Genomic DNA, 16,197 nt, shown 5'->3' with positions numbered 1-16,197 from the left:
AGGACAGGAAGACGACGGAGTTGGGAGGAACAGAAGAAAAGGCATTATGTTACATAGGGAGAAATCTAGGCTCCAGCCTCAGCTGTGCTGCTAACTCGCTGTCTCTTGACCTCTCTGGGCATTAATTTCCTCAATCTACAAAATAAGGCAACAGGACTGAATTATCAATTCTAGCCCTTCCACCTATGATTCTAACCCATTTCGGTGCGCCTAATGAAGGAGGGGACATATGGTCAACCAGGAAGACCCATAGGGGCCACGGCGGGCTGATACGACCCTCCCGGGCTCTCCCTCCCCACCCCGCCTTTGGCACCACCCGCCCTTGCGCGCCGCCTCCGGGAGCGAGCCGCGCGCGCCCGAGGCCACGTGACCTGAAGCCGCGGGGGCGCGCCCCAGCCGCCATGTCGGAGGTCCGTGGAGAGCCGGGGTCCGGAACTGAGGCCGGCGTCCGATTCTTCTGCACCGCGGGTCGCGGCCTGGAGCCCTTCCTGATGCGCGAGGTGCGGGCGCGGCTGGCGGCCACGGAGGTGAGTGGGCCTCGCTGCGCGCCTGGGAAGGTGGGCGGCTCTGCCCCTGCCCCGTTGCCCACCCGAGGCCAGTCGTGCACGCGGGAAAGCGACGCCGGCGCCCCTCTGTTCCACGCGACGGTCGCCGCCCCCAGAGGTTGACTGGCAGGCGCTTCCGCTATGGCCGAGGGAAGCCACCATTCCTTTCTTTCCTTGCTTAGCAAATCCAGTTCCTCATTTCTCAGGGCTCAAGTTTTTAAGAGAGGTGTTGAGGCAAGTTATTTCCTGCATTCTTTAAAGTACTTAGTAGTGCCTGTGATTAGAATCTGGCTTGTCAGAGTTAGAACCCTTCGTTCTTTAAATGCAAAGATGATCTCCAAGTTCAGTTACCTGACTTTTTGTTAGTTTCTTGACAGTGATAGTATTTTACTTCATAGGATTGTTGTGAGGATTAAATGACATAGCGTATGCAAAGTACACTTTAAACGCACAGTAAATAGCAGCCAGAAAAATAATATACTCTTGCGGGCCTCATGGTTGTCTGTTGTTGATTTCCATGAAATGAACAAAGTTTTTAAGCGTTGGTTTAGGTTTTAGAACGTTGAAAACTGGTTTCTTGAAAGTAAAGGATGAAGGTATAATAGAAAAGGTATCTTGATGGGGGGGTACATGGGACAGTGTGAGTGGTGTGCTCTTGGACAAGGAGAGCTTGCTAAATGAAATTAACCCCTCCACCCTGGCAGCTTCTACGGTGTGGGAAGCCCACAAAAGGAGTTTCTGCAGTGAAGAGTTGGAGTCATGAAGAATTATGTCAGTTTTATTAGACTGCCTGCCACCTGTGTTTTGGGTCACAGAATTTAATAGAGTATTGAATGTAGCTAATCTAAAAAAGCAACAATATATAGTAACTACTGACATTTATTGAACATTTAATATGTGTCAGGCATGTGTTCTTAGATCTTTACCCTACGTTTATTTGCGTACTTTTCACAACAGCCCTATAAGGTAGGTGTTCCGCATTTAACAGATGAGAAAAATGAAGCACAGGTAAGTCCAATAATTTATTCAAATCATGCAACTAGAAAATCGCAAAGATGGGATTCAAACCTGAGCTGGGAAATCAAGAATGAGTATATAATCACGTTCAAACCAGGCCCATGACATAGAGCTGCGCTAGTTTGTTTTTTCAAATGCTGACTTAGAGTGCTTGGTGTGAAAGAGAGATGGCTTGGCCCAGTTGAATATGTAGGTTTATTAGAAAAAAGAAAGACTCTCTGCTTGTTCTCCATCTTCTCTAAAGACAAATGAAATTGGGAAAACTTTATTACCAGGAAGAAAATTCAGTTACCTATAGGGAAAACTTTGTGACAGTGAGAGTAATTAAATGCCAGTAGATTTGGGAATTTCCATATTCTGCTCTTGTATGTTTGAAGGATAGATAGGTCTGGAAATGGGATCTGAACAAATAATCTCTGAAATTCCACCTCAGTTGCTCTGATACAAAGTGAACTCTCAAAGTTAAGGCAATCCTGAAATAACAGTGATGACAACTAACATGTACTAAGCACTTAAAATGTTAGACAAGTTATGTGCATGTTATGATTTAATCCTCAAAAGACTCCTATGTGATAGACTTTTACCTCCGTATTTTACAAAAAAAGAGAAGATTGGGACTTGTATCTGGAGCCTTTCTAGTTTTAAAGCCTGTGTGCTTTACCACTAGGCTAAGTTACCGTGGGAATCTGCCCTGGAACATTGGATGTAGTTTATTTCTGTAACACCATGGTAGAGTATGTATGGGCTTTAGAATCAAAAGACCTGTGTGCAGATCTTATATATTTCTGTAGTAGATAGGTAACTTTGGGCAAATTACTCAAAAGTCTGAGCCTCAATTGTCTTGAATGTAAAATAGAGATGATAGCTACTTTAAAGTATTAATGTAATCACTGAAACAAAGATAGCACAGGTAGCATGATGCCTAGCAAATAGTTAGTGCTCAATAAATTTTAGTTCCCATACAATGAGTTGTATAGTAATACTTAAAACATTCTTTTAGTGACAAGAGAGTGTTAGAAACTTTGGATCACATCAAGGAAATTAATATTCTAAAATCTAAATTTACAAAACAGATTAATTCAAGAATGATTGTTTAAGAAAGTAATCACCTCATTTTAATCAGTGTTTTTCCAATTTTGATGAACATAAGAATCACTGGGGAAGCTAGTTGAAAATGAGTATTTCTGGGTGCCAGCCCCAAAAGGTTTTCTTTTAACAGGGCAGCTGGTAAGCCCAGGTGATACCATTTTAACATGAAAACATGCTGCCCTCCCAGGTAACTCCAACACACAGCTTGCAGTGGAAAATTTCCTGTGTATTCTTTTTAGCTTTCTATCATGGAGAATTTCAGAAATATACAAAAGTAAACAAAATAGTATGCCGAATCTAGCCTGGTGCGGTGACTCATGCCTGTAATCCCAGCACTTTGGGAGGCCACGGTGGGCGGATTACCTGAGGTCAGGAGTTCAAGACCAGCCTGGCCAACATGGTGAAACCCTGTCTCTACTAAAAATACAAAAAGTTAGCCAGGTGTGGTGGTGCACACCTGTAGTCCCGGCTATTCAAGAGGCTGAGGCAGGAGAATTGCTTGAACCCTGGAGGTGGAGGTTGCAGTGAGCCAAGATCACGCCGCTGCACTCCAGCCTGGGCGACAGAGCAAGACTCCATCTCAAAAAAAAAAAAAGAAAAAAAATAGTATGCTGAGTCTCCATGGTGTAGTTTAACATGTTCCTCTGTCCTCTGTATTTCCTACAAGTTGAAATCCTGTAAGTTGTATCTAGAACTTTGTCAGATTCAGGTTTGATGTTTTTTCTCCCTTCTGGTTGTATGGCAAATTTCTTCATAAGTCCCTGGATGATGTTAAATATTTAATTTACGTATCTACAAACATGTATCACTTAGACTACTTAGAACAAATTAATATATTGAGAAAAATTAAGCTTTACTTTATAATGTTTAATGTATTAAGTACTGCTATTTATTGTAAGACTAATAGTAGGAACAGTTATTTTAAGATAAAATTGAATGTTGTAGAGATGTCTCTAATGTCAGTTCACCCGAAAAGTCCTGTCAGTTGATTCATTGGTCTTTGTAAACTCACATATCAAACACTATTAACACAGGTCCTGAATAGGCCATGTAAATTTTTGGTTTTTTAATGGTGTCATCACAGTCGAGGGTAGTGGGGTCGAGTTAAGCAGAAAGTCAGATTATTTCATAGTTATTTTCATTTAATGGAATAATTGCATAAGGTTGCCTTAAAGATTCTCTGCATTCGCTTTAAATTGAATGCCTCTTTTTTTTTTTTTTTTGACAGAGTCTTACTCTGTCACCCAGGCTGGAGGTGCAGTGGCGTGATCTTGGCTCACTGCAACCTCCGCCTCCCAGATTGAAGCAATTCTCCTGCCTCAGCCTCCCAAGTAGCTGGGATTACAGGTGCCTAGCTAATTTTTGTATTTTTAGTAGAGACAGGGTTTCTACTAAACATATTGGCCAGGCTTGTCTTGAACTCCTGACTTCAAGTGATCCGCCCACCTTGGCCTCCCAAAGTGCTGGGATTACAGGCATTAGCTACCATGCCCAGCTGAATGTCCTTTTTACAAATTAAGTGAAACATGTTTTTGAATTCCTTCTTCTAAAATAAACCAAAACAAACTCAAACACCACATTAACCCATCACTTAGCACTTTCAAATTAGTTCTGAAACTGGCCTCTGTAGAATTAGGAGAACTTTGGTACCTCCCTATATCATGATATGTTTTTGCATAGATTTAAACTTTTTAAAAAAAATTGTCACAGGATCAGGCTCTGTCACTCAGGCTAAAGAACAGTGGCGTGATCACAGATCACTGCAACCTTGATTTCCCCAGCTCAAGCAATCCTCCCACCTTACCCTTCCAAGTAGCCTCTTGGACTACAAGCACATGCCACCATGCCTAACTCATTTACTTTTTGTACAGACAGGGTCTCACTGTGTTGTCCTGGCTGGTCTCAAACTCCTGGGCTCAAGCAGTCCTCCCACTTGGGCCTCCCAAAGCACTGGAATTATAGGCGTGAGCTACCACATTCACCCTAGATTTAAACTTTTAATCTTGGTGTTAAATTTGAATCCATGAATTTTAAAAGAAAGGAAAAATAATGTTTAGATAATCTAGTAGAAAATAGAGCTGTTATTACTTAATAAAAGCTGTTATTTCATCTTCGGAAGTGTTATACATAAAACCAGGTGTTTTTAGACACTTGGTTATGATTTAATTCTAGATAGAAAAAAACAGATTGTATATATAAATAAATTTTCAGGTGAGAAACTTGAGAATGAAATATTCCAAATGCCTTATTTCTCCCTGAGTGTTGTAATTAAATATGAATAGTTATAAGAAATAAACTAAAGAAAAAGACTATTAGTAGCTTCAGCAGTTCTTGAAATCATAAGCATCAAAATTAATTCTCCCTACTGTTTAAAGATATAATACCTGTCTTCACAAAGAGTGAACTGTTTAAGTGCATTCACAGATAGGATTATTTGATTCTCACAGTTACTACTATTTTACATTTTATTAAACCACAGTAAGTCTTCATTTAATGTCATCAGTAGGTTCCTGGAAACTGTGACTTCAAGCAAAAGGATGTATAATTAAATCATTTTTACCATAGGCTAATTGAAATAAAAGTTCCTACAGTGTATTTCTAGTCAAAAAAAAATTCACAAACTTCTAAATAAAGAGGTTATTTAGAACACTTCTAATAGTAAATGCTGAAATAACTCTTCTAATATTAAACATTGAAATAAATGTAAGCTATACATACATTTAAGAAAGATTGATAAAAACAAGTAGGATAATTATTTATCCATCTATTCCAGTTCAGTTATTCCATGGTTGTCACTGGCCAGAGCCTATCCTGGCAGCTCAGGGCACAGGGTGGGAACCAGCCCTGCATAGGATGCCATCCCATTCCCCGGCGCACTCACACGCACCCACATTTACTTGCACTGGGACCATGTAAACATACCAGTGACATAACAGGCACACTCTGGGATGTCAGAGGAAACTGGGGTACTCAGGGAAAACCCATGCAGACATGGTTCACCTGGACAGTAGCCCTGGCTGGGAATTGGTATTTTTTCTTGTCAATATCATGATGAAACAATGTTGAACAAAACAGTGTTATTCAAGGACCTGCTCTACTTCTGTTAACATGCTTATTACTTCTAAAAGAAATGTAGGCCTTATGATAATTCGTAGAATAATGTTGCTGCTTTTGGTTTTGAGAATGTATAATTCTTAGAATAATGTTGCAGTTTTGGGTTTCGAGAATGTATTTGGCATTTTACTGCACTAACATATACTATTCTTATGATCTGATGTTCTAAATAAACTTTTTGGGCCCTCTTAATTAACTTGATAGTCATGTTCTTTTTGGAAACCACTGGCCCCAGGGGGAAATATATATATATTTAAATGTAAATATACATTTTTAAAATATAAATATTTTATATATATATATATATGTTAGAGAAAGCTCATCAGATAAAATGCTTCCCTGGATATTTGAATAAGAAAATAAGATCTTCATACGATTAAGTAACTATAATATCTAGATCACTGACTACCTAGGTTAAAGTCACTGGTCTAGATCTTTGCGCATCGTTTTACTTGTTTACAGAATTTGAAACTTAAAACCATACATTTTCAGTAAAATATTTAGTTCTGTTCCCCCAGAATCTTGGCAAAGTATTTCGTCAGTTAAATTGTTCTGCGATGGCTTTAGGACCAACTATATTCTTACATCAGCTAACTTATGAATTTTTGATAATTTACCTTTTAAAACTTTGTTTTCAAGTTTCTAAGCATTTTGAAGTATATACTTTAGTTTTGGGGAAATGTCACCTATGTAATAAGAAAGAAGTAAATTCTAGAAACCAGAAGTTCTGGTTTTGGTTACTTCACTATCCCCTTATATATTGATTCCTAAATGTTCTTTTCATTCCCTGCTTCCTCCCATAGTGTCATTGTCTGTTCCTCCATCTCTTTTGGTCAGCTGCATTGCTGTAAGCTATTTGAGTTTTAATTGGTGCCAATCTAGGGCTTCTTCAGGAGAGATTCTCTTTCATCAGCCTGGAGTAGCAACCCCAGAAATTACCATTCCAAGAGTTTAATTAGATCTTGTCAGACCCAAAACAAGCAAAAACCCTTGCAGTTCAAGTACCCATGGATGGTAGCTGCCTTAACACACAAGAAACCCCACAGTCCCTGGTGTCCGAGTTCTAGGAGATTATTTAGAACCATGCTATTCAATTGTTGGCCACTGCTAAAAAGAGAGCTCCAAGAGAGCCCACGTCCATCCTGGACTTAAAAGGGTTGGGTTGACCCTAAAAGAGTTAAGATTCCATTGGTATTGAGCACCCTTTGTCACAGCATATTAGGCTTCCTGTGAGTCAGTGCTCTTTTCATTTTTCTTCTCTTGCCACGTATCCATCCTTTCTCCAAAACCTGTTTCTGTTTGATGCATATGTCTTGCTTCTACTCATTATCCAGTTTCAGCAGCCAAGTATCTTGTCATTTCTACCTCAGTAACCTCCTTCTCCCTCTAGCATCACATTCTACACTCAGTCCTTTATGCCTCTTGTAATTTTTTCTGTCAGCTAATTCAGTGCTGTCACAGTTTTCATCAAGAGTCTATAATGGTTGACCATTACCATTCGTGGTACTCAAAATTTCATGACCATTTGTCAAGCTGGCCGAAACTACATCATCCATCCACCTGACACTATCAATCAGCATAATACAGCAAATGTTGCTTACAGGTTACTTCAGCCAGGTTTTCATTCCCACTTCTGCATCTGCCCCTTGTTCTTTTATTAGAATCCTTCTTCCCAAACCTTACAGGATTCTTTCCGAAGACTCTTTGTAATGTCGGCTTTCATATTCATTTCTACTTAGTGTACTTACAGCTTGTCAATGCATTATAATGTTAAAACTTTTTAGTTTTCTTCTGGGTTTAATTCAAGTTATTGTCTTATAAATCTTATGTTTTAATGTGTATGTCAGTGTGTGTCTATTATTCAGAATATATGTTTTATGCTTCCTGGTAGCCTACAGGTAAGTCTTCAATAAATATCCACCTTGGGCTAGACACCTAATTGTCCAGTACATTATACCTTTGTCTACTTTTGGTGGTGATAGGATCTACCTTAGAGGGTTGTTATAAGGGTGAGGAGGAAAATACTTATTCAGAGTTCCTAGTACAGAGCCTGACAAATAGTAGATACTTCAGAAATGGTTATTTTTATGTTTAATTTAAATGCTGTACCTTAAGAGGGAAAAAATATCATTTTTACACTGACACTGGACTACATTGAAAGCTGTTTTTTTATTTCTAGGTTGAATATATTTCAGGAAAGGTTTTTTTCACCACCTGTTCTGATTTGAATATGTTGAAGAAATTAAAATCTGCCGAAAGATTATTTTTGCTGATTAAAAAGCAGTTTCCACTTATTTCTTCTGTAAGTAAAGGTATGGCATATCCATATGTGTGTTGCTTTTACCCACATGACACATTGTACTCCAACATTTTCTGCTTGATAATTAATATGTAGCCATTTTACACTTTAATATTCATTGACATGTGTGGGATCATTAATTGTGTATTTTTCTGTATTTCCTGAATATTATCACCTGATTGTAGTAGAATATTTCTTCTCTTTGCAACCTGTGTGCTGCCTTTTTTATGAGATTTTAATGTCCTAAGCCACATTTCTTCTTTGAGAATTATGATCAGGTACCTTCTCTAGAGATATATATGGTCAGTTGCATTTATTTGGATTTAAAAACATGCAGTAATCCAAAATGCGTTATTTTCATAGTAAATCAGTGAAAATAGTCATATTGTACATTTTAACTGTGTGATATAATTGGAAAAATACTGCATAGTAAAAATTTGTATTTCTGGGACCTTAAATGTTTTTGATAAACTTATGCCCGCTTATCAAGCATTAGAGGTGAAGGGGGCATAAGAGATTTCTTGTCCACTCTCTAAATTTTATAAATATGCTACTAAAACAACATATGGATCTTGGTAAAAACAACAAAACATGGTCAGACACTGCAGGTTTAAACGCTGCCTTAAACTTCAATTTGAATTACATAAGAGATCATGTATTTATAGCCTATAATAAACTATTTTAAGAAAGATGCAAATGGCAAGACATCAAGACCAAGCAGAAAAAATTGTTTTAAAGCAAATCCCAAAGTATTATACTGTGGGGTAAATATAATTCCTCCCAGTACTCTACACACATTCATCTTTAAGGAACTACAGTAATTTTTGGATCATCTTGATGACCCTGGTTCATCAAGAGAAGATTAAACTTTGCTGAGCATACTGGCAGTATGCTAAGCTATGAATGGATTGTGAGTTACTTTATGGAAACGCACTATAATATACTTATTAATATGATGTGGGCTAAAATGTAACAGGCCCAAGATTCAGCTCCTCTGTTTCTGAGCTGAGTTTTTCAATTTATTCTTTTCTTATAAAAACTTAATTTTTATAGGCAAGATCACCATTATTTAAAGGTTGATATACACTCTAGGTCTATGTATATGTTGAAGAGATACATATATTACCATAGCACAAATAATCTTTCTAGGTTATTATATGGTAATTCTATAGGAATTTTAACACAATGTGGATGCTATATATGCAATATAAGAATGAACTTTATTCTGCACAATATTCTTATGGTAAAGGGAATATAAACTCCAAATGGAAGTGAAGTTATTCATGTAGCAATTTAATAGAAATTCAAAGAAATAAAGGTAATGGAATTTGGGGGTGATGATTGTAATAGATAGTCTTTAAAGCTTCAATATAGGATCAATAAGATTTTTCTTATTTAGGAAAACTACTTAACGAAATGCAAAGACTTATAAATGAAGATCCAGGAAGTTGGTTGAATGCCATTTCAATCTGGAAAAATCTTCTTGAACTTGATGCAAAAAAGGAAAAACTTTCTCAGAGAGATGATAACCAACTAAAAAGAAAAGTAGGAGAAAATGAAATCATCATTGCAAAGAAATTAAAAATAGAACAAATGCAAAAGATAGAAGAGAATAGGGACTGCCAGCTGGAAAAACAAATAGAAGAAGAAACTCTGGAGCAAAGAGATTTTACCACTAAAAGTGAAAACTTTCAAGAAGAAGAATTTCGGAATGACATAGAGAAAGCAATTGATACTCATAATCAGAAGGACTTGACTTTCAGAGTATCTTGTCGCTGCAGTGGAACTATTGGAAAGGCCTTCACTGCCCAGGTATGCTTGCATCCCAAAGTGGAGTCTGTCGCCCAGGCTGGAATACAGTGGCACGATCTGGCTCACTGCAACCTCCGCCTCCCAGGTTCAGGTGATTCCCTTGCCTCAGCCTCCTGAGTAGCTGGGATCACAGGTGTGCACCACCACACCCAGTTAATTTTTGTATTTTTAGTAGAGACAGGGTTTCACATTGGTCAGGCTGGTCTTGAACTCCTGACCTCAAGTGATCCACCCACCTCAGCCTCCCAAAGTGCTGGGATTACAGGCAGGAGCCACCGCACCTGGCCTGTGGGTCCCATTTTTTTTTTAAAGAATTACTTACTCTTTAGATTGAAAATGAGATGCAAACCTCTCACAGAACGAATAACTAGGCCCAGACAATTAGTTCTTATGGAATTAAATATCTTTAAAACTACATTTTCCTTTTAATTTTCCCTCAGATGTTTAAGAGGAATGGTATGCCATTCCAAGTAATTACTTTCTTATACTTGGTGCCTAAAAATTTCCTTAAATCTACAGATGTCCTTTGTATTTGGAAATCCTGATACCATAGTCCTCAGCTTTTGGGGTTTCTCTTCAGTTCAGCTTTGTGCTTATTCAGTGGCTATTCTGCACAGGTCCTGTACATGGGATTGTCACCGGGACCTAGACTGCAAATGCACGTGAGGTCTCAGCAATATAGAGAAGAGCGAACACCACAAATTGGCCATCACCAAACCTCATCAGTTGGCCCTTACAAAGTTCAGTGATGTTAAAGGCCATTGGTCTGAATACTTTATCAACCTTAAAATCAGTCAGACCCTAAAGGGTGAGTCTAATGATACTAATCTGGTAATATTTAAACACATAGGCTTATAGTAGCTGAAATAGTTATCTTTCAGCTTGCATCTGTTTCCTGAAACCCAGAATGATCATATTTATCAGGTCATAATCTAGTTATTTCATATGCCTAAAATTACAAGAATAGAGATTATGCATGAGTAGACATTAATGCCATGGAGTGTATTGGGAGCTAGGGCAGATAAAATACAGCCTTACTGCCTGGAATGGAAAATGCTTTCATGTACGATTTTAATATCAGAACTCTAAATTACTGTCAGATAGCCTGACTTGATTTTCTTATAGGCTAATCTGTTAGTTTTGCTTACATTTAAACTTAAAATTTTCATTTTTAGTATTCTTTTCTTTAACTTGCTACTTTTCCAGGAGGTAGGAAAAGTAATTGGAATTGCTATTATGAAACACTTTGGATGGAAAGCAGATTTGAGGAATCCAAAATTAGAGGTAATGAGTATTTGTTTTATTTTATATACTTGTAACCTAATTCTTTAAAGACCGTGTCCTGTATTCTTATCATACCTTTCCGTTTTATTTTACAGTTGTAAAAAGTATATCGACAGGGATCCAGCAGTCCATTTTATCTTTAGTATTACAATAGTACAGATAGTTTTGCCAGCAGTTTTCACTGTGAAAGTATCTTATCCAAACTCCAAGAAAAGATTTTTTGGAATGAAGTTATCTGGTCACAGTTGAAGAAAAAACATTTATTATTATGAGGTTACAGCGATGTTCTCTATAGTCTCTATAATACACACAATCTATGATTTAAAAAACTTTAGCTAATGTTAAAAAATGGATAACAACAAAAGTCCTGCACAAAATTCAATAGTATGTGTTAATAGTGGCTTTGTTATGGATATGGGATTATGTTTTTATTTTCCAAAATTAATGTAATAAGGTTACACTGTTTTTAATTGGAACAACTATTTGTATGGGGAAACAAAAAATATTCTTTGCTATTTTTTGAAAGCCATCTTATAAAGTTGACATATAACCAATAATTTTCATGATTAATTCATAAATTTATTTATCACTTGTTATGTAGGTTTAAATGGAGTAATAACTGGACAAATCAGAACATTGTGTGTTGTTTTATTTTTAGATTTGCTTTTGTCTGACGTTTTTCACTTTAAAAAAAATGCCTGGTATATATTTTTTATTGTTTGTTGTACTAAATATTTTGATCCCAAGAATGTTTTGACATACAAGTATCTTTCTCTTACCTGCCCCTTTCTAATTCTTAATCATCTCTTTTCTGTGGCTTTCTCGTCCCCATGTCCCTGAGTCTATCTCGTTGTCTCAGAATTGTTTTTCTCATAGATTATCTCATGAATAAATATAGCAAATTCAATTCCTATCAGCCATTTAATGCAATTAGTAGCTATTATGGATAGAAATAACACAAAATTAGAAACACAAAAATCACATGTAGTAAAATTTATGACTAAAAAATTGACAGAAGAATCAAATCTCAACAAATTTCCTTCTGCAAAATTTTTTTTTTTTTTTTTTTTTTTGAGACGGAGTCTCGCTCTGACGCCCAGGCTGGAGTGCAGTGGCCGGATCTCAGCTCATTGCAAGCTCCGCCTCCCGGGTTTACGCCATTCTCCTGCCTCAGCCTCCCGAGTAGCTGGGACTACAGGCGCCCGCCACCTCGCCTGGCTAGTTTTTTGTATTTTTTAGTAGAAACGGGGTTTCACCGTGTTAGCCAGGATGGTCTGGATCTCCTGACCTCGTGATCCGCCCGTCTTGGCCTCCCAAAGTGCTGGGATTACAGGCTTGAGCCACCGTGCCCGGCCCCTTCTGCAAAATTGATAGGAAAACATTTATAGTGGGAGAGGCTATTCTTAATAACATTCAATATGTAAACATGTCATATCTTTAGAATAAATTGTCGATAGAAAGTAATTCTAATAATTTTGCTAAAATGCATAATGTATAAAATTGGGAAGTTTAGCTGTGATGTATCAGTTAATCAAGTAATTAAATTGACCAAATTGTCACTCCAGGTAAGTCTTTTCTTGATGAAAGTAATCAATTTTGGAATAATTCTGATTAAGCTGCTAATATTTAAAGTTATCTTAGAATGAAACTGTCAGGGACCAGATATTCTTGAGATTCAAAACAGCATTTAAAATATTCTGTAAACCTTATCAGGCTACAAAAGAAAGATTCTAGCTTTTAAAATTTGTGTCGGCTACTAATTATAATGTGGGGCGCTTAAATACTCTTCTTGACCTAACAGAAGAAAGAAAATAAAGAGAGACAGAAACTTACCTATAGAGAAAAGAGCACCCTTGCTGCCATATATTTGACCTAAACAAAGTTTTCTGTTACCCTGAAAGTATTTGCAGCCTCTGATAGCCCTGTGTGGCCTCGTATCCTGTTTGAGGTTAGAATTAGGGTGGATTTAGAAAATCTTCTCTAACGCAAAATACTGAAGTCTGGTCCAGTTATGATAATTCCGAGAATCTCTAGGAAGAAAGTTGGTTTTGAGTTCTTTGTAACATGACTCTCCTGTATAACAAATTGACCTCAGCATTTTTCTGTGAAATGTACTTAAAATTTAGTTTCCTTCTGCTTAAGAAAAAAAAAGATTATAGAACATTTTTTTTCTAGATATGATGAATAAGGCCTTGGAGTTTCTTTTTAAAACATAGGTCATGTAAGTTTAAAATGGAAATTTCAAATTGTTGGTACTTTGGTAATGGTGTTTCTTATTCCATTCTAACTTCTGTGTTTATTCTTTCAGATCTTTATACATCTAAATGACGTTTACTCTGTGGTGGGGATTCCTGTGTTCAGGTAGATATTCTAAGCTTCAAGTTTGTCCCATAGGACAGATTGTTAAATTCAGAACTTATGTTTTTTATTTATAGCATGAATGAAGCATTGATACAACAGAGAAGGCTAAAGGCAAAGCATTTGAATTCTTTGCTTAAGACAATAAAATATTTTCATGGAACTTAGTGGATGTGATTTGAACTGATCAGTTACAGCTGGGAAATATTTGGTCATGGTAATCTGTTGATTACATGATTAATACTGAAAATTATATCTAGTTCTATTATTAAATGATTTTCACAGCCCTATAACTACACCTAAAAGGCTTCTAGGCTGCCCTACTCCAGTGCCTTTAATTGAACAATTTTGCCTATCTGACTTTTTAAAATTCTATGACAATTTTAAAGACAGAAAGTGTGGGGAAAACTAAAAGATGGACATATTTCAGCAATTATAATAATAAGTATAATTATTGATGGTCACCAAGACAGAAGTAGGAAACACTAGCAAAACAAGCAAAATATAAAATTTATGCATTTTTAAATTTATAAAGTAGTTAATTATTAAAAATATTTTGACCCCCAAAAAGTGAGCCTAAGCATCTAAAAAATTTACTTAGATACCAGGCGCAGTGGCTCATGCCTGTAATCCCAGCTCTTTGGGAGGCTGAGGCAAGCAGATCACGAGGTCAGAAGTTCGAGACCAGCCTGACCAACATGGTGAAATCCTGTCTCTACTAAAAATACAAAAATTAGCTGGGTGTGGTGGTGGGTGCCTGTAATCCCAGCTACTCAGGAGGCTGAGGCAGGAGAATCACTTGAACCTGGGAAGAGGAGGTGGCCGTGAGCCAAAATTGCACCACTATACTCCGGCCTAGGTGACAGCAAGACTCCGTCTCCAGAAAACAAAAAAATTTAGGAAGAGTATCTCACCCCTAGCAGTGCTGAGGTGGTATTAATTAGATTCTTACCACCAAATAAAATAACTCATTTTTAAATTATTATGTATAAAAATGCTAAATTTTGTGCTCTTTATTTAACTAATATAACCTTAATGTTTTTAAAAGGTATTTGATTATTTAAAATTATTTTAATGCTTGCTAGAAACATTCAAGACGTGATGCCATGGCATTTCAAATAATAATTGATAATGTACCTTAAAGTTTACAAATAAAAGATAATGTATCTGAAAATTCAGACTCAGACCTTGAGTGAGCACTGGTTGAAAATGAGGTTACAGTAGATGCTCTGTGTTTAGTCAGTTTGACTACCTCAGTGTAGGAAGGAAGCAGTCTCAGTGATGAGTGTTGACTAAAAAGAACAATTTGCTGGGACATGAAAAGGGGAGACATGAAGATTTGCACAACACTTAGCACTGGACAAGAGAAGTGACAGTGGATATCAGAAACTGCAACCTGGTGACCTAACAACAGAAGAAAGTCAGAAATGATGAAACAAAGTAGAGAGCAGCCATGAAGTTAGAGGATCACATAAAAATTTGTCCCAAGTTCCTAAAGACATTGTTCATATTTTGAGCTTTACTTTCTTTAAAGAAAAAAACCATTTGGATATCAATAGCCCCATGAAGCATTAACTGTTATGTAGCTGGTGCCACACTATGCGCATCACCTACTACAGTATAGCATAGCAGATAAGAACTGTGGACTTGAATTCTGTCTTCACAAATTCTTATAACTGCAAGTTTAGACAAATTATCATATTTCTGTGCTATAAAATCAGGAAAATAATAGTACCTACTTTATAGCTTCATCCTTGGAATTAAATGAGATAACTCACATGAAAATCTTTGCTACTGTTTCTAGGATACAGTAAGCATTGAATAAATTTCAACTTTTTTATTTTTGAAACAGTTCAGCAAGTAGGAGGGGAGGGCAGAGACATTTACTGGAGTAAGATGAGTTCAATTAATTTTAGTTGAAGCATCAGTTGTACACTTACTATATGCAAAAAAATTGTGCTAGACACCCAAAGTTCAAAGACAAAAAAGATGAGTATTAATTTCAAGGAATTCAATCCAGTGGTAGCACAGATCTGTGATAAATGCTTGACTAGAGTTAGGAAAGAGAACCTAACTCTAATTGAGGACCTGTGAGCAAAAAGATAAAAGATTGTCCCTAAGAGGAGACTTGACAGCAATAAGAATGGGTATGTCATGTGGACAAGAGAAGGAAAGGATGTTACGGCAAGGAATCTCTGTGCAAAGGCACAAGGTATAAGGAAGCTGGATTTACATGGGGGATGGCAGGTAGTTTCAGTGTAGATGGGACATAGAGAAAGTGGTAGAAAATTAGAAATAAGCCATGAAATGCCTTGTAAGTATGTTAAACAGCTTGGATTTTATCCTAAAAGCAATAAGAATTTGAAGCAGAAGAGTGAAGTGATCAGATTTCTGATTTCAAAAAAATTACCAAGAAAAAGATATTTTTAAATGAAAGAGAAATAAAAAGAGAGAATGAGAGGATTTAAACTCTTGGAGGTAGCAAAAAGGCCATGAAATCAAAAAATAGTTAAGAGGTCTAGAATAATTTCAGATTTCTGATTTGAACAATTAGTAAATACTGGTATTAGTCACTGAGATACAAAATGTAGCGAAAGAAAACTGTATTCATTGAAAAATGTCCCAGTAGATATTTGAAGTTACAGATCTAGAGTTCAAGTGACAAGTCTAGACTGAAGA

At 36.9% G+C, this 16,197-nt stretch overlaps 1 protein-coding gene across 10 annotated transcripts in view; it reads left to right on the top strand.

Annotated features, from left to right (window-relative positions):
- Window positions 1-364: 364 nt before the first annotated feature.
- Window positions 365-16,197, top strand: part of THUMPD2 (THUMP domain 2 tRNA and snRNA guanosine methyltransferase) — a 69,419-nt gene continuing 53,586 nt past the window's right edge. For 5 of the 10 annotated variants that reach the window (XM_038006838.2, XM_038006839.2, XM_073022936.1 and 2 more), the window contains exons 1-5: window positions 375-527; window positions 7,945-8,077; window positions 9,464-9,876; window positions 11,083-11,160; window positions 13,469-13,521. In XM_038006838.2, the coding sequence (XP_037862766.2) occupies window positions 402-527; window positions 7,945-8,077; window positions 9,464-9,876; window positions 11,083-11,160; window positions 13,469-13,521 (803 nt within the window). In that variant the 5' untranslated portion in view covers window positions 375-401. Of the gene's footprint in view, window positions 528-7,944; window positions 8,078-9,463; window positions 9,877-10,493; window positions 10,685-11,082; window positions 11,161-13,468; window positions 13,522-16,197 lie in introns of all 10 variants that reach the window. The other 5 variants (XM_038006843.2, XM_038006842.2, XM_038006840.2 and 2 more) reach the window with 5 other exon arrangements.

The sequence above is a fragment of the Chlorocebus sabaeus genome, chromosome 14 (genome assembly GCF_047675955.1).
Source record: "Chlorocebus sabaeus isolate Y175 chromosome 14, mChlSab1.0.hap1, whole genome shotgun sequence".
NCBI classification, from domain to species: Eukaryota; Metazoa; Chordata; class Mammalia; order Primates; family Cercopithecidae; genus Chlorocebus; species Chlorocebus sabaeus.
Note: the sequence above shows the minus strand (reverse complement) of the source record. Positions and strands in the feature narration are given on the sequence as shown.